This window comes from Vombatus ursinus, unplaced genomic scaffold (assembly GCF_900497805.2).
Source record: "Vombatus ursinus unplaced genomic scaffold, bare-nosed wombat genome assembly UNPS02014770.1, whole genome shotgun sequence".
NCBI lineage: Eukaryota > Metazoa > Chordata > Mammalia > Diprotodontia > Vombatidae > Vombatus > Vombatus ursinus.
Window position 1 is genome coordinate 39,744,645 of NW_020954548.1, and position 20,125 is coordinate 39,764,769.

At 34.9% G+C, this 20,125-nt stretch overlaps 1 protein-coding gene across 1 annotated transcript in view; it reads right to left on the reverse strand.

Moving 5' to 3' along the window:
* RAB11FIP3 (RAB11 family interacting protein 3) overlaps nt 1–20,125 on the reverse strand; it is a 169,890-nt gene that overhangs the window by 35,765 nt on the left and 114,000 nt on the right. The window contains exons 5-6 of the mRNA XM_027863011.1: nt 16,341–16,514; nt 4,854–4,889 (exon numbers count right to left, since the gene is read on the reverse strand). Coding sequence (XP_027718812.1) covers nt 4,854–4,889; nt 16,341–16,514 — 210 coding nt within the window. The remainder of the gene's footprint in view (nt 1–4,853; nt 4,890–16,340; nt 16,515–20,125) is intronic.

Here is a 20,125-nt window from a genome sequence, read left to right on the forward strand (position 1 = left end):
GGGATGCCAATTCTAAAAACAGTTCTACTCACACAAAGCTATGACAATGTAATGTAAGATACGGTGTCATACATGGGGAAAGCACTGGAATCATAACTGACTGGCTGGAATCCCAGCTGTTACTACTCACTCTATGTAACTTCCTGCAGATCATTTCTTCAGGGGCCACAGTTAAGTCATATATCACACATCCTTAGGGGTTTGGGGAGTGAGTGACTACTCTATCTTAGAATATGTTATAAAGAAGAAGAAGAAAGCTGGGCATTATTTGACATACATCCTAGATTTGGGGAAAGCAGATTTCAAAAGGTCCCAGAGTCTGTAGAGGAAGTCAGCAAGAATGAAATTTATGAAGACATAAAGAGAAACAATTCTGATGAGTTTAATTTGGAGTTCAGCAAGTTGTTTCTTTCCTGCCACAGAGGAATTTGTACTCTATCATAACAGGAAGGTTTCACTGTTTTTCACTGTCTTAGAAGAGGGATTTGGGAAGGAGCTTTGTGATGGTAGTTTTTTAACACTGTCATGATGGGAAATAAGTTTGGCTGTGTGATTTTTAATTTTGAGGAGATAAACCAAATAAGTAGATGCTTTAATATATAAGGCAAAGTTAACTCAGTTTTAGTGTGATGTCGTAAGAAATTCTGAGTAAGAAGTAATGCAATAAAAAAGAACACTTAGATTCAGAGAAGCTAGATTCAAATCCTATCTCTGATATCACTCTCTGGGTGACCTTGCTGTTCCTCACACATAACTTTCCATCTCACTTGCCATCTCCATGTTTTATCCTCCACTGGACAGCAAAGTTCTTGGACTGCACAGATTGTGTCTTACATTTCTATTTTAATTTATTGATGCTTTTTTGGGACACAGACACTTGTTAACACTGTCCCCCCCCCCCCAAGTCTACTTAAAGTATATTCCCCTAACACAGTTAAGGAAAATATTAATGGAAAGGAAAGATTTGTGCCTATAACTTTGATAATATAGTACCCCCACTGTCTGTTAATATTTGACTGAAGCTTTAGGACTTCTCAGAGATATCTGTTTTCTTTGTTGTAGTAATCTATATTCTTTTGTCTCTTCTTTTTTCACTCTGCATCACTCCATTCAAGACTTGAATGAATGTTACACATACATCACTTCTTAAATTGCTACAGTATTCTACTGCATTCATATGTTCAGCCAGTTCTCAATCATTGCACAAAGATTCTGTTATTAACAACAAGAAATGTATAAAAGTGTTCATAGCAGGATTTGTGAATAGAAGAATCTACAAAATCATGCCCAACCCTAGAAGATGGCTGAACAAACTTACATTTCTTTTCAATGACACTTAACTTAAGCATGATGGTGGATGAGCAGAATGGATTCTCAGTGAAGACTTGCAAAAGTAACGAATGCCCCACTTTCTTGGGTTGTTTTGAGGGACTCTAATTTGCCTGAAATATGTCAAGTATCTAAAAGTGTTATTGTATTTCTTAAATAGGATATAGTACGACTTCTTAAAAAGAACTGTAAATATTACTTGCTTTGGTAATTGGCATAGTTCGCTGATTTTCTAAATCTGATTTCTTCATAAACATTCCAAATAAGACAGCCAGAAAAAATTTTTTATAGGCACCTAGCTAGAAAGGAAGATTAACTTGATTTTGCCATTTTTTCTTAAAAGCCACATCATTAATCTGATCCTTAAAAATTAGCTTTAAGTTATTATTTTCATGTATACTCTAAGCTGCTTTAAAAAAAAGGAATAATAATCATCCCAATCAACAAATACTATGATGAATGATCATATAAACATGTCACAGAGTCTCCAGCCTCAAAAGAAAAGGAGGTACACAGAGAGCCAATGGTTTAAGACCATGAGATATTATAGAACGTTTCCGATGGCAGGCACACTTATCTTTCTAAAGATATTTATGTTAGAGTAACAATTCAGCCTGTAGGCTGAGAGTTAAATGCTTGCTGAATTGATCTGGGTTAAAGGACCAGGGTTTGCATTTTAGTTCCAATGCTTACTAGCTTGTTAGCTTGGACAAGTCACTTCCCCAGAGTAAATCTCATTTTCTTATTCAAAAAACAAAGTTGTTGATGTCTAAGATTCCTTCCAATTTTAAACCTTATAATTATCATAAGCCATGTTACAACAGTGTAAATTTTTGAGAAGTTTCCTTGTGAAAGCGAAAGAGTAGACCTCAACAATTTCCTCATCCAATTTAAAGTAACCAACACTACTGCCTGATTGAATCAATCACAGGCATTACACTAAGTGCAAAAAAGTCCTTGATCAATTTAGATATCCTTAAAAGTCATTGGATGAACTGGAGTGATGTTGCACAGAGGTATATTTGGATTTGTTGAGCACTCTCTTGGAAGTTTAGAACCTAAGGGATTCAAGTGTCTAGTAGCTTAGTGGCAGAAACCTCTAACCAAGCACAAGAAGGAATCTGTTAGCAAGATGGAGGAAGAAACATCTTGTCCTCTTCTCCTCCTCCTCCCTTGACTAGAGGAGTAGCTTCTGAACTTTGGAGGGTCAGGGGACTTGGGACTTTTTCACTGGCATCCTAGCAATATCCCTGGGACAGCAGCAGCTGAACTCAGTAAAGAAAAGCAGATTTAAGGCTCTTTAAGGACCCCAAGTAGAAATGTTACTCTACACCTAAGGGGAACATTGTGAAGATGCCAGCAAGGGAACTTCTAGGATCTGAGTTCCCCCTTTGTCTTTTGCCACATGTGCTCTCCAGTTTAAACTTACTTTTTCCTGGACCCTATATATACTAATGAGAGAATGTGTCACGGACTGGGGTGGGGTGGGGAAGAATATTTTGTACTAAGAGTTCATACTATAACACCTTGACAAAACATCCTTTCCTAAAAACTAATTAATTATGCTTGACTGATATTAAGTAATAATGGAAAGCACACTGTTTGGAGTTTATATGTTACAGCATTAGAAAAATAATCCCCCCAACTCCATAGGGCTACCTCTAGACTCTGAGGGGACAGATATCAGGTGAGCAATGATCCCTGACCTACCAGTATGAGTAGAGATTAGGAAAGTATGTCCAGAGCTACTCTTGAATTGAATTTTTTTCTTTAGGATTTACTTAGATAAAGGTGTTTATCAAGTTTACAAAAACTTAGTGTGTGTGTTTTTTTTTTAAATCCAGTTTGTGTTTTGGTCCCTAGGGACCAGAGAAACAAAGGAAAAAGAACCTTAACTTTATAGTTGCTATACTGAAAACTACATCAAACAATTTTCCTTTTGAAAAAGTTAATATTCCTGAAAATAAAAATATACCTCTGATCTTTGATATATGAAATGAGTACTTTTGGTCTTCTACACTGAAGGACTATTTATTTATTCTTCATCTACAACTGGGAGGCAGTGTGGTACAGTGGAAAGAGTGCTGAAATTGGAATCAAAGCTTGAATTCCAGCTCCATCATATACTATAATTAGTTTCCCCACAGATTAATCAATCTATGAGTCATCTGGGCCCTGGTTACTTCTCCTTCCTGCTAACCATACTTTTATTTGTTCACTAACATTTTTCCCACAGGGTGGGTAGAGGAAGAAACTTAAATGACTATCACCTCTTTTCAATTTTACTATCTGTGAACAGTTCAGGTAAAAAGGAATGACGGGTAGAGAGTAAGAGGGAAAGAAAAGAGATCGAAGATATGGCCAAAATAAGGTTTTCAGATGGTCTTCAAATATCAATTCTTTCTACTATTCTTGTCTCTTATGCCCACAGATAACTAAGAGTTTCCTATTCACTTCAAAAATCCTTCTTAAAAATTAGAATTTAATTCTTTAGTGTCATTCCATTAACTGATTCAAATAAAACAAATGGTTTGATATCTCATGAATAATCCATTCTAAACCAACTATCTGTCTTAGGGAATGCTGACATCCAAATGGAATTACTCTCAACATGAAAATCTACTGATTATTTGCCTCTATGTTAGTTATGACTAAGCTTAACTCCAGGGTATCTCCAGTTATTAGAGAGGTGTGGCCTAATTTTAAAAAATCTTAATGATATTATTTTAAAATTAAAATATGATATATAGCCCCAATCAAACAATGATAAAGTACTATAATCTTAAAAAATCCGTTGTCCCTGCTGTACAGTTATGGTAAGGAGAAATCAATGTAAATCTTTTTGCTCATTACGAAGTAAAACTAAATCAAACATGATAGATCATGGCAGATGTTCAAAGTAAAAAGAAACACCACAAAACCACATTCTAAACTGGATAAGTCTTTTTACTGAGGCATTCTAGAGGATCCAAGAAGCAAACTTGGGGTAAGACAGAGACAGCCCTTGTGGCATTGAAGAAAGCAGTCCCAGAGGGACAGATGATCCTGAGATTAATATGAACTAAGAATGGAATGACATGTTATTCTATTATGAAGATTTCAATTCTATTTTCTATAGTTCTTAGTATACAGGTAGAAAACCTACAGTTTCAATTCTTTAGACTGTTGTGTTAAATTCTAAGGAAATTGGGAGTAAATGTTTTTGCTACCATTTTACTCAATAAAGCGTTTTGCACGTAAGTTTTCCAATGCAACCAAATCCTATAACACAAATGGGTATGCACATATAACTAAACATGAATTCAAGTCTAACCTGGCAGTATTTAGAAATATCTTTTACAAGTTTTCCCAAATTAAACTAAAAATAAAAAAAAAACCTAAAAAATTTTAAGTCCTCTTCAGTTTTCTGGTGGTCGGGGTGAGGAATGAAAATATTTCTTTAAAAGGAAAAAGCATGCACTTTAAAGAAAAATGAGTTTTATCACAGCATTTCTTTTAAAATGGATAATAAAGTATTTGCTTACCTTGCTACCTTCTTACTGGAGAGTCGTTTATTTGGACTGTGCAATGAACAAAAACAACAGGAAAACAGAGTCAGGAAAACTGACAGAGAAAAGCAAAAGGAAACAGGAAATTCAGACTAGAGAGATACAGGGATGGGGGCACATCCTTACCAAATGGTGTAAACACAAGCATGCATTACTCAGCTTTTCAATGACAGTATCCATGCAAAGTCCTATGTTAGGCCCTTTCTTACAGACAAACATAAAAAAGACTTTAATAAATCCCCTCAGATTTCTGCAGTTATCACAAGCATTAATGGCTGGCTTATTTTAGTTCTGAAATGGATCTTTACATAAAATAGCAATAACAAGACCAAATTAGGACAATTCAGTCTCCTGGCTGTACTAATTCACCTGACAGAATATTCAAAAAGTACTTAGCTTAAAGGAAAGTCTTCCAAATATTCTGGCTGAGACAAACCAGGTAATCAGAATGGATAACAACACATAGCCGTAAAAACAAAAAAAAGTGAATCATGACTGGAGTGTTATGCTTCAAATAATTTACCAATTCAGAAGAATTTTATTTCAGTCTAACAACCACTGGTTTTTCACAATCACTTGGGATAACTCTATGGTGGTTTTCTAATTGCTATTCATTTTTGCTACTTGGAATACAGGAAACATAGCAACATAATTTTACAGTTAGAACAGTTAATCATCTACTAAAGACCATTATCCATCTACTTAAACCAAATGATTTTGAGTCAGTTAGACAGGGTGTTCTTTCTCTCTTTACAAAGAAACAAACCACCAACATTTTATAACTTACCTTTCCCACTGGCTGGTACTTCTTCCCTTCTAAACTCATCTTCTGTCATTTAACTACTAATATTCTACTGAATGCTTTAACAATGAACAATATTTACTCTAAGTCTAGTAATTTATTGATAGTTCCTTATTCTGCTTCGTGTGAAAAGTCTGTTATCTCTAACAACTAGAAAGATGAAAATCATGATTACCAATATATTGAGAAGTCAGCTCTCCTGAAATTCATTTACATGAACAAAAAGCCCCAAACACAATCCTGCATCATTCTTTGGTTTAATTATTTAAGACATAACTGATCTGTGTCATTTATAAAGATCAAGTAGCAAATTAATTTAGGGAATTTACTTACATGCCATTTTTTTTTTACTTTATATGACAACTTTTCTACCAGTCTGCCTTTCCACCTTTCTTCTGATCATCAGCTAGACTCCCTAAATATAACATCATCAAAAATTACAGTGTAATTTACTAACTATTACACTTTGGTAAATTGGTTGCCATCCCATTAAAAGTTTTTATTATCTGAGGCTGCAATCTTAAGTATATCACTTTTAAAATTTTGGCGAAATAAAGTATTTCTGTAAAATGCCAATAAGATGAGTGGGCTTTATAATTTTTTTTTGAGTTTACAATAAATGTTAGAACAGATCTTGAATATTTTACAACAGAGTTAGATGAAATCAGACTTTTTCTTCTTCACAAAACTCATTGAGATGGAATTCCAGACTAGGACAATCATTTGTTTCATTCAAACTTTTATTAAGCATCTATTCTATACACAATGTGCTATATTAGGTACTAAGGAAGCAGAGGGGTTTTTTTTAAGAGTCTCTTCCTTCTAGGAAATTATAATCTAATTATTAACAATGTCTTTAATTTGGCTATGTATACACTGGTAAAATGTATTATTTTCTAAGATTTTATTACGAATAGATCATTAACTGATTCCCATGAATTAAAACACTGCTTTGCCTAGGGGAAGATGTGGTTGAAAAGAGTTCTAATGCAAGCTAAGTAAGATTAATTTGTAAGCCAAATTATATTAAATTAACCCAATTTACTTCTTATAAAGCTAATTCTTGTTCTATTTCTATTTACCTCAGAGTTTAGCAAAGCATTGTGTAAATAACTGAGTACTACATTTTGTAAACAAATGTTATAATGGTGATTATAATTCTCTTGAGAGATAAGGCTCTAATTCAATTTTCTTTCAAATGTGGTGAGAAAAATTTTAATTTTTTTAGTTATGCATAGTATAGCATGGATTTCAACTTCAAACTCTAAGAATGCTATGTATAAAACTGCTTTCATATTCACTTTCAAAGGCAGCCAACATACCTAGATTAGAAATTACTAAATAGCATTTGCATAGTGGTCTGCATGAAGTAGGAACTTACCACACGGTTGATGATAAAACAAATGGTTAATTTTATCCTCAAACCATCTGTTCCAACTTCTATTTTCTTGATTTTCTGGGTAAACTTTCTTCTTTTTGCTAAGTCAATTCATTACAGTCATGGCATGACTAATTAGGCCATGTTACTGGGGCACAGTGGACTTTAAGTTTGGAAGAACTGATTTCTAATCCTGTCTCTGATACTTACTAGCTATACAACTCTAACTAAATCAATTAGCCTCCTCTATAAAATGGGAATAATAGAAACATTTAATAACAACATAGGGTTGTTGTAAGAGTCAAATGAGATAAAGTACATAAAGCATTCTGCAAACCTCAAAGTGTTATATAAATGTAATATTATTTTATCAACAACACTGGAGTAAGGGTCATGTTCTCTTCTGTCTTCTATTTCTTTAATAGGTGCCTGTGTCCAATGGATCAGATTCCTATTCTTCATGACTCAGGTTTCCATAAATTTCAAGTCCTGTTGTCCACACAAAACACTCACCCATCTACTACTCCTGTGGCCTATATGAGCCAGTAGAATCACCAAGGGTTTCTATGTTAAAATGCTAAACTCACAGAATTGTTGGAACTGAAAGAAATCATCTGATCTAACCTTCTCATTTTACAGGCACATCCCAAATAATGTTACATCAATAATGCTATTAGAATGATATAGAAAACTTCCACTACAACCTTCCTAATCCTGATGCTGCACTTTTGGGACAACAGTCTAAACTTGGCAACACAAGATAACAGATTTGGAGCTTGGAAGGGAACTCAGAAGTCATCTACAGCTCATGTAGAAATTAGAAAATTTAGGCCAAGACTGATTAAGTGACTTGCCCAGATTCCCACAAGTGAACAATCGGCAAAGCCAAAATTCTAACCCGGATCCTCCAAATCTGCCATTCTTTATGCTGTACTCAGTTAGGATGTCAGTTCTCACCTTGAGCTCCCCTCCTTGGGCCTGCCAAACTGTTCTCCTAACTAGGCCTAACTCCAATTTTCCCTGCCTACCCTTTGGTATAATGGTTTCCAAAAGGGGAGAGTGTTACCTGCCATGGTCCTTGAACATGCTCATCAAAATCTCAGTTTTATCCACTTAGGTCAGCTATGGGATTAACTATTGTCTGTAATGCTATATTACCTAGTATCATTTTTTTTTCTGATCTATGCAGTGAATGACATTAGATAGGGTATATAAAGAGAAATGTAGCAAGCAAATCCGAAGGTGGAAAAGCATCTTGCCTGAGGCTACACAGCAAGTGCCTGCCAGAGGTGGGCCTAGAACCCAGGTCTCCTGATTCCTCATCCAGTGCTCATCTCATTACGTAACCCATTACTTCAGTCCTCCCTTGGCCTGGTCTGTTTCTCTCCCTGCAACAGATTTACTATTTCTACAAATGACTAGTAAAAATATCCATGTGAACTTCAATATCCATACTATTACCACCCCTATTATCCTGCTATAGTTTTTTCAACCCATTTTTAAAATGTCTTCATGCCTTCCTGTATAAATCATAGTATCAGAATTAAGACTTTAAGTGGAAAACAAAAATCCTTACACACTATAGGTAAAGGCCAAGGGCTATAAATAATTAGGAGAAATTTACAGGTAGGCTATAATTAGAACTCGGACAAAGTGCTAGTGTGTGATGTGGTCTAAATTTAATTACATCAGTTTACTTGCAACTGAAGATCAACAAATGATTCCACCTTTATCTAACAAAGAACAACAAAAAAAAGTATATAAGATAGAAATGGGGAGTGATTTCCAAGAAAGCAAAAAAGGAAAAAAATATATATATATACATATGGAAGCATTTTGAATGACTTCTAACATTTTTGCAGTCAGCAAGAATTTACCTTTATTTCAGGCCCAGTTGTACATGGGTTGACTATGCCTGAAGAATATTCAGCATCATTAGCAGAAATGTTCTTGCATACAAAAATCTAAATCTAAAATATTAACTACAAACAAGTTTTCTGAAGTTGTGAAGTGCCTGTAAAAGGAAAAGGTTTAAAGAAATCTAACTTGGAGATGTTAATAACAGGGAGGTTTTGATTTGAACTAGAGTCAGGGATCAGAAATGAAAGAAGAAAACAGATAATTCATAAATGAAAGGGAAAAGAGTTGAATCTGGTACCACTGATTTGCTGCTGAAACCCAAACTTTTTCTTTTAAACACAGAGGTTAAAAAACAAAGCTGAATTTTTATGGTAACTGACTAAAGCCAAAGGCAGTCTTAGTAGAATCTATTCAAAACAAGATCTAATTTTGAGTATGGACATATCTTATTTTATATGAGTACATTCCCTAGAATTCCATGTAAACCAAATTTTTGCTAATAGTAATAATAGCCAGCATTTATATAGTGCTTTAAGGTTTGCAAGCAATTAAATGAATTAGGTTTATAACTATGTTGTATGTTAACTAGCTAGCTATTTAAATGAATCATACATGGAAAATAAGTCCTTTTGCAATGTGAAGAATGAAACAGTTCAAATAAATGAAATAACTCCCTAATTTATCTGCTTGGCAAGTCCAGATTTGCCAGTATTGGATTTATGTCAGTAGGACAGTCCAATAACAACTGTTAGCCCCAGTAACTGGGGAAAAAATAACCCTTAGATTGCATCATGCAAAGCATAATGAAGAAGTGATGAATTCACTAAACACAGAACGAACAACATGCAAAGGGAAGATTCCCATTATCAGTTATACTCTTCTCTTTAATTGGAGGCTTAGGAATTTAGGTGTTCATGAACAAAGAGTCACAGGGTGCACCCTAAGTTACAGTGAGGCCACCCTGGCTGACATTTTGATTAAACAGACTAAGATGAGAAAATGCCAAGCCAAGTAACTAAATAGCAGACAATGAGCATAACCCTTCATCCTTAGAAACAAAATACCATGCCACTCACTGAACCAATTACCTATTCATTTCAAGATCATTCAGGCGAGCAGAAAGATCCTCAAGGCGGTTGATTTGTTTGTGGCACTGGCTACAGTAAAATTCAAATGCCTCATCAGTGAGAATGCTGTGCAGTTTCGCAGCAAGTGGGTTGGTACTAGAGAAATCAGAAGTGTCAGTTTAGGAGAAGAGTTTAGATCAGTATAGTTGGATAGCTGTGGCTTTCATGAGTTTGTGTCTGAAGACTAATAATGGAGCAAGTACACAAAAGCATTGATGTGTCATAAAAACCATGGCAAATGTTCATTTTTCCCAGTTGAAATTACATTTAGCCTATGTTTTCTTAAGCAACTACTTTTTTGCGGGGAGGGGACAACATTATTATAGGAATATGATATGTAACTTGGTTTAATAAGCAACAAAGGAATTTATCAAAAGTATCTATCCAATTTTCATAAGTTATTTAAAATAAAACACTCTGCAGTTCTCCAACTTTATTTTAAAAAGATATAAAAAGAAATAAAAAGGTAGACACTACAACCCACTTTAGTTCTACAGTCTAATGTCTTTAATAGACCTAGTTATTCCTCATAGTATATACTGGATAAAAAAAAAAGGCATGCCAAGCTGTGTAGCTTCAGGATCAGGAAATCACCCTGGAGAATGATACATCAATAAACATTCATTAAGCATCTACTATGTATCAGGCACTGTGCTAAGTGCTGGGGATATAAAAAGAGGCAAAATATAGTCCTTGCCCTCAAGGAGCTTATAATTCAATGGGGGAATAAGTGTATGTGTATATGTTTGTGTGTATTCACACACATATGTGCTATATATGTATACACATATATGTGTGTGTATGTATACAAATATGTTCATGTATATATCCATACATATGTACACATATATATCTATAGTTCAAAAAATCCATCATTTCACCAATGTCAGTATTCCCTCCACTGATGCCAACACGACCCTCAATGGCTTTAGTAGACTTAGCAGACTACATAAATTGCTGTGGTCAAAGCTTCTGGAAAGACTCTAAACTTACTTGCCTAGACCATGGGTAAGAGGCATACATAGGGTTTTAGCTAGCCAGCTTGGTAATGCCTGCTAGAGCTTGTACTCTGCTGGTATAGACTGAGAACCCAGAGTTACCTCCATGCCATGATGAGTCATCAGTGTAGGACTTTGGTTAAAGATTATATATAACATATAGGGGTACACACATAAAAGGGCAGCTGACATTTATAAAGGACTTTACAATATATAAAAGCACTTTAGAGACATTATTTCATTTGCTCCTCAAAAGAATTCTGTAAAGTACTAAGAATAGAGCATAAGATCATACATATAGAGCCGATGGAGACTTAGAGGCCACCAAGTTTGACCCCACCCTTCAATTAACAGATGAGGAAACCGAGACCCAGGGGTGTTAAGTGACTGGGCTAAGGTCATAAAGGTAATGTCAAGGGTGGTACTTGAACTGAGGTCCTCAGACTCTAGAGTATCATTCCCATTTAATGAATGAGAAAACTGAGGGAGGGAACTTACATGACTTAGGCAAGTTTTCATAGTTATTAAGTGGCTGGGCCAGGATTCAAACCCAAGTCTTCCAATTCCCAATCCATCATATCCATTACATCACAACTGCCATATAAAGACACACACATGCACATAAGCAGGGATGGATGTGTGTATGTATGGGGTAGGGGGAGGTAGCTGTAGTGCTACAGTGTATAAAGATGGCCTTGAAGCCACTAAGACCTAAGTTCCAGTCCCACCTGTGACACACAATGTGGGGTGATGATGGGTAAGTCCCTTATCTGCCCAGTGACCCAAGCCCCTCTCTAAGATTCTAAGCTGAACAGTTAGTTGTAGATCAGCTTTGGTAGAAGGAATTTTTTTTTTTTACTGGAAGTTCCCTACACCAATAAAATCACAGGTCTAGATTTTTTAAAAAGAGATAAATGTAAAGTCTTACACTTATATATACTTCACATTCACAAGATGGGTGAGGTGTAGCTGGTCTGAAAAGGATCAGGATTTAGTGGACTTCAAACTCTATGTAATAACTATACAAGCCAGCAGCTTGAAACGGCAGCTAAAGAGGCCAGTGTCATCTTACGAGAAGGGCAATTATAAGGATAAAGGAACTGATTATCCCACTGTACTGTGCACCCAAGTACTGGGTCTATACTGTCATGCTCTTAATTAGGAAATGGTAGGAAAAACTTGCCCAGGGACAGTTCCAGCTTTATCTCTGCATCTCCAGTATCTAGCCCAATGCCTGGTGCATCATAAGCATTTAGCAAACACTTGTTGAATGCTTAAAGAAACTGAGGATCTTGAGTCTCTAGCAGGGAAGGCATGGGGGTCATGACCATTGTCTTCATGTGTGTGAAGGACTGTCACATGAAGAGAAGATGAACTTCTGCTGGGCCACAGAGGGCAGAATGAGGGACAATGAGTGGAAGTTTCAAGGGGGCAGAGTTAGGATCAACATCAAGAACAACTTCCAGATAGTTCAAATGGTTAGAGTTGGACAAAAGTGGAAGGGGCTAAGTTCCCCTTCATGGGAACTCACAAAGCAGGAACTGGATGATCACCTTTTTGGTATGTTGTAGAGGAAATGGTATAGTTCAGGTACAGGTTAGATTGGATGACTTTGAAGTCCCCTTCAATGCTAAGATTCTGTGAGCTTGGCTCCAGTCGCACATGCCTGTGGGTCTGCTCTACAACAATCAGCCTAGTTAAGAAGAAGGAGGCTGGTCACTACATGACTGGCCACAGCAATTATGAAAACTGTTTGCTAAAACACTGAAGGTTTTCATTCAGCATCAAGGGAAGGAATACACACACCAAGAAAATGGATCTTCTGAAGAAGTCAAGTAATACTTTACGACTAATTTTTAACTTTTTTCTAATCAATGAAATTCTGCTTTCTCCCCTCCCCCACCCCTCACTGAGAAAGAAAGAAAAATAAAACATTTGCCACAAATATGTACAGTCAAACAAAACAAATTCCTGATATTGGCCACGTCCAAAAAAAGTCTTAATTTGTACTTTGAGTTCCATTACTTCTCTGTTAGGAGGAGAATTTAATCATAGAGGTGGTCTGTTTAATCATGAATCCTCTGGAATTGACTTTGCAACTATTTCAATAGTTACAGCATAAATCAATATTAGAGTCTAAAAGGGATCATTTTGCTAATTCAATTACATTAGATGAAAAAATCAGAGTGTTTTATTTCTATGAATCACATGCTAATTGCCCATGGTTGAATTTTAATTGAATTTTCAATTTTATAGAGGATGCTCATAACCATTTGTTAATGGGCAATGAGGACTATAATGGAATATATCTAGGCTATCTTCAAACACAATACCTTTTGGAAGCCACAAGCTTAATATAAATGATAGATAATATTGAAATATAGTTTCACATAGAAATTATACCTAAACAGAAAAAAAAGGAAACATCACACAAGAGGATAGGAAATAGAGTGAACAAATAGAGGCAGGCTATCAAAATAGTAGCATATTTTACAGGATATACTTGATCTTCTTAATCATATAAGCTAAACGAAATTCTGTAAGTTGTTTTATACTCTCATAAAATATACAGTAGAAGAAAATAATGTTTAAAACACACATGCATTAAACAGGTAAGACATAAAATCTGGACCATACTGCATTGGGTTGTTTTCTCTTAAGTGTGACAGAAAAGAATAATTTCTGGTGTTCTCTAAAAGGAAATGTATTGCAGCAACACTATGATAACAGGAATATTATTTCAGCGGTAAAAAGTAAAAATATTATTTCAAGAAAGATCTCTAACCACTACAAATAACACAACACAGGAAAAAACAAGATAAAACTTATCTATTTCAGATATTCCTGACTAGAATTTACATTTTTAGTTGATACTTCAAAAAAACCCAAACTAATTAGAACTGCCACAATAAAAGCAATTTTTTTATCTGTACTAATTTTACTATCCAAATTCTTAACTTGGTTTCATTGTAAAATAATTGTACTTAGAATTTAGGTGAGTGATGAAAATACTCATATTGATGAGGGGGGAGGGGTTGTCACAAGTCCCCATTATATCACAAATTCCTTCCTGAAAAACGGTAGGCATTTCATATCATAAGAGGACAGAAAGTAGGCTCTCAAGTTCTTATGCACCTCTGGTAACTTGAAAAACAAAAGCCTATGTATGTATTAGAGCTAATTTTTCTTTCCTTGTCTCAGGGTACTGACATCCCTTCTGTTTCCAAATATTACCTTAAAATTTCTCTTCCTGGCACTTATAAGCTGACAAAACCAAGTGAGAAAAGCTTCATTTTTCTTACAAATAACATTTTAAAAGCAAATAATTAACATTTCTTGTTTGCCCAAATAGGACAAAAATTGCATAAAAATATGAAAAGTAACCAGAGAAAAACCTAAGAGATTTATACATGAATTCTTCAGGTTATGTCTCTGATCATTCTAAGACTCAAAGGTTTTGTACTGGACTCTATAGAAAACACTCTGCAGCCAATAACAGAGAAACAAAACCTATAACATCTATCCTACTTACGGCCTGAAGTAATAATCTATCCCATTACATTTGCAACTATTTCAATAGTTATTGCATAAATCAATATTAGAGTCTAAAAGGGATCATTTTGCTAATTCAATTACATTAGATGAAAAAATCAGAGTGTTTTATTTCTATGAATCACATGCTAATTGCCCATGGTTGTGTCCTATATTTATTTTTGTTTCTATATTTATTTTTGTTTAACATGATCATGACTTGACATATCCAATTTAAAATACTTAAAGGTTTTCTCTTTAAAACACTAAATCTTGTTCTTAATTCAAAATATCTAAACACTGGGGGGAAATGGTGCAGTAGCTGCTATGTGGCTTTTAGGTTAAAATTCCTTAATTAAGCCTGGTACTCTACTACTGCTCAGTTTCTCTTCTCAGGTCATAAAACCTAGAAAAAAGCTTTCATACTGAGAAAAGGAGAAAGGCAATAAAGCAACTTTCAAGCTCCTGCCACTGCTAACAAGTAGAAGGAGGGGCTTCCTGACTTCTCACAATCCCAAGTCCTCCCAGCTCTGGCACTGACTGTACTTTGTGCAAGTCATTTAACCTTTGGTGATGAAATCAGCAGAGCAACGTGTGAGATATACGGGCTGAACTTAAAAGCCTATACAAAGTGCTTTTTAAAGGGTAAGGCAACTGTCTACATGCTAAGGAGAGTTTCACGAGATTAGTACCAAGTTTGTGAAGAGTGAACTGCTGGTTCTTTTAGCACATTTTTTCCTAGTCCTACAAATTTTTGATAGAGACACAGTTTTCTAACAGACCCTACTCTTCTAGAATCCATTTCAAGACAGCATAAATATTTCTATGGAAATGGATTACTGGATAGTGGCATATTCCCCAAAGGTGAGGAAAACAACAAAAAGCTATCAATACAAATTGAAAAAAATTTAAATACTAAGGAAGTTTCATGAAAAGTAAATAGAAAATGATATAAAGTACTGAATTTCTTTCAGGTTTTAGACCTGGTTCATTTTGGGACCAGGGAATAATATTTGCCCTGCCAAACAGCATTGGAGAAAAATCTTAGACATTCATGGGTCAAAATCCTACCTTAAAATTTTTATTTCGTTTAAGGCATAAAGTGCTACTGTTACCAAAAACACAGAAGGAACAGGGAATTCTGAAGGGATCACTGATTTTTATGGACATGCTACTTCTTATGACCATACCAATTAAGTCAGAAATAATTTAATTGCATTTTCTTCAACTGGAAAAGTTACAGGGTTTACTATAAAAAGTAATAAGAGCTGAGTACATATGATAATAACTTTAAACATGAAATGACAGAACTTCTTAACTGGCAAAAAAAGGTGATTTTTATTGACATATATAAAAATCTTCAAAGACAGTTGTGTCCATATTTTAAAACACATATGCATATATATGACATACATATATTATCTAAGGACTACTAATCATAAACTTTTGAAGGGTCATTCCTGGAATATTAAAAGTATCAGAAATGAGGTTCATGGTCAGAAACAATAATAGAAAATGGGAATGGAAGAGCCCATACAATGCTACTAAACCCAAAGAATCTTATGAAACTAAAAGTGTAGATATGAGTGACCCTTCTATCAATTTTTACTCAGTTAAGTAACAATGCTTCAAAAGATTGGTGAAATTATTCTACATTTAAGTCTTCTTCCCCCTTACAAACCAAAAAGGCAAAGGCAACCCTGGTGATTAAAGACAACAAAGTCAAGGAAATAAAAAACCACAACACCACTACTGGCGTGTTTTTACCTGGGAGAAAGAAAAGAGTTGCTAAAGCTGGCTTCTCCATTACACAAATTATCAGAAAACAATTCTGCCTCATTCCCTTCTCCATAGTCTTCAAAATGCTCCTCCCCACTGATCACGGTAACGATGGAGTGGTTGTTCAGGTCTGAGCTCAAGGACAGGTCACGTGGGAGGGATCTAAAAGAGCAAAGAGTAAAAAGGCAAGGAAGCATTATCATTCTGTCAAGGAGCCCTACTGAAACAAGTGCTAGAAGAACCTGGGCTTCTTAAGACTGAATTTAAGAGACAAGAGAAGATGGTCACTGGTAAGGTCAAGAAACAGACATGGACACAGAAAACTCACTTAGGACAAAGGCTTTTAGACGAGCTGGGTTTTCAACTGCCCACTCAGTATGCTTTTCATTTATTGCATAACGTTGCTTAATATAATTACCCTTTTAATACCTCTACCATGTAAAGGTAAGCTTTGAAATCTTTGAGGCCCTATAAATCCACAATATCGGGGCAGCTAGGTGGCACAGTGGATAGAGCACCAGCCTTGAAGTCAGGAAGACCTGAGTTCAAATTCGGCCTCAGACCAAACACTTGTCACTTACTAGCAGTGTGACCCTGGGCAAGTCACTTAACCCCAATTGCCTGGAAAAAAAAAAGAAAAAAAAGAAAAAAAAAGAATCCACAGTATCATCATAAAGGTCATTCTAATTGAAACAATTTTTAAAAGATCTGACAGAACCACAGTGGGTTCAATGCTTGTTCAAGGCTACCGGTGGAATAGAGAGAAGGTTACAAATTATGCAGTTGTGTATCCACAGTCACTGAACATGACTTAAAATGTCTTGCCTTTAAAAAATGTACTATTATTAACAAATGAAAAGGTTATGTTCCATTAACTCCTAGTAGTTTGGAGCCTCTGCTTGAATAAAGAAATAATGGATCAGAATCGATCACATTTAAAATGTTATGAACAATACTATTAAAATTCAGTTTTCACCTGACTCCAAACTCCAAATCTGTAGTCCAAGATCCTTATCTAATAATGTGCTGTCCTCAGCGTTAACAAAAGAACAAAGTGCTTCTTTCTAACAGCAAAGGTCAGAGAAAAACACTCTACTTAAAAGTGTCATTTCCTTTTGTTAAGATTAAGCTTTTATTTTAGAAACATGATAGTTCTTGGAAAGAATTTTCAAAGTATGCCAATATACATGAGTAGTAAGACAGTGTTTCCCAACCTTTTCAAGTATGGGACTCCTTTATAAAATGTTCAATTTTAAACAGTAACTACCAAGAGAAATAATGAAATAACCATGTAAAATAAGGAATACTTACATAAAATTCTTAGTATTCAACAGCAAAAATTTAAATGAATTAACAAAAGACAAAAGCAAAAAACAAAACAAAACAAAACACTTGTTTGGGGCTTCCTTTCCAAGTCAATAAAGTTTGTCTGCTTTTGAATTTTTATTTCTTTCTTTTATATAATTATAGCCAAAGAATCACAAATTTAGAGCTGGAAGGGATCTTGGACATTATAGGCTAGGAACTGGTATCCCATTTACTGGATGAGGAAGTGGATGTAAAGAGATGTTAAGTAATTTGCCTCAAATCAGGTGGCTGGTCTGTGGCACAGCCCAAGCTGGACCCTAGGTCTAGTGCTCTTTATTAATACAGGTATTTATGAGTCATTTCTTTTCATTGAAGTTATTAATTAATCAAGTTATTAAATGCCTACTATATGCTAGGCATAATGCTAGGCACTAGAGATACAAAGACAAAAATGAATAGTCCCTGACCTTAAGAGCTCACATTCTACCAGAGAGATAGTTGCATATAATTTACGTACATTTATGGACATTAATAAGTATTTGTAAAAATATAGACAAAATGAATACAAGGTTCGGGGGGGGGGGGGAGTGGACACTAGGAGCTAGGAGGATCAGGAAAGGTTGCTTTGTGGAGAAGGTGGCACTTGAGTAGTTTTGAAGGAAACAAGAATTCTTGTCTTTGGTTGAGGAGGTAGATGTGAAAGGGGAGTTTATTCCAGACAGAACAAAGAAGAACAAAGCCAGGAGATAAGAGCCTCATGAAGGAACAGGAAGAAGGTGGCTTCAGCTTAATCCTAGAGATGGACTGGAAAACTCTCCAACAGTAACAACAACTCAGTTCAAGTATTCATAAAGTTCCTACTCTTTGCTCAACACTATGCCAAGTATTAGGGATACAAAGAAAAAAATGGAAACAAGTCCTGTCTTTAAGGGGCTTATGTTTTACTGGGGTAAAATAACATGTACACAGAAAAATAAAAAGAAACTATATATTTTTTTTTTGGTCTAGATTTTTGGGTTCATTAGCATAGCAAACTCCTGATGAGGAAACACCCTTTACCAACACTGATCTGTAGCTGTTCTGTAATTTCTCTTTTTAGAGACTTGCCTGATGGCACCAACAAGTTGCCCAGGGTTACACAGCCACTATAGGTTTGACAGGACTTGAATCCAATTTTTCCTAGCTCTAAGGATGGCTTTCCTTACTGCCTTGAAAGCAAAATACATACCAAATAAATACAAATTTTATATAGATAGATAGATCACTGATCTAGTTAGAGGTTAATGTAGCCTGTGTTGTAAGGTATAGACCCAAACCTTTTTTTTTTCCTGGCCATACACATAGCAATGCAGTTTTCCCAATCATTTTTTATTGAATAATGATTCTCTTCCTTAGTGCTTTTTAAATAAAATACTAATCTTTTATTTTCAAAACTTAAAAAACTGGAACAAAAGGGAAGTAAAGTATTTGTCTCAGAGGAATTAAGAGGAATGATATTTTTACTTATGAAAAAAATTTTGGAGAAAAAGTTGATGGATTTGATGATACAAAAATAAAGATTTTACACAACAAAAAGCAATTAAAATAGGAAAAATAAACACTACATGATCATATAATTAAATGGAAAGAGACTGATAAAATTGACTGATAAGAAACTGACAAGCAAAAAAGAATTCACTTATGTGAATAGATAATTTTAAAATATAAACATAGAAGGGACTTTCTATAATATGGCATGTATATACTTGAATCCATGAACTATTATTATATACAAGAAACACTAGAAGCTTTCCCATTAAAAATAGCTATATAACAGGCACGTCTACTTTAGCACCCTCAATTTTTGGCAATAATAAACTACTTTAATAAAGTACAAGGATATAAAATAAACCTACAAATTCATCCACATTCCTATAAAACACCAGTAAGAATCAATAAAAATTGAGAGATGCACTTTGTGGTAATTACAAAATATATCAAGTATTTGGACATTAACTTATCAGGAGGTATAAGAAATCTACACTAAGAAAATTTTAAAATGATTTTTGACAGAAATCAAGGAAGAGCTGAACAAATGAAGGACTAATTTCCTGTTCATGGTTAGATTAGGAGGCAACTAAATGGGGCAGTAGATAGAGTGCTGGACTTGGAGACAGGAAGGCCTCAGTTCGAATCTTGGACCAGATATTAATTACGTGATTCTGGGCAAGTCACTTAATCTCTCTGCCTCAGTCTTGGTTTCCTCATATATAAAATGGGGATAACAGTAGTAAATTAAGGTTGTGAGGATCAAATGATATATGTAAAACACAAGCCTTAAAGTATTATATAAATGCTAGCTCAACTACTAATAAAAATGTCAATACCTCAAAAATTAACGTATATATTTAATGCAATACTTGGTTAACTCATAGAATTAGACAGACATAATAAAATTTATATGAAAAAATAGATGAGCAAAGTAT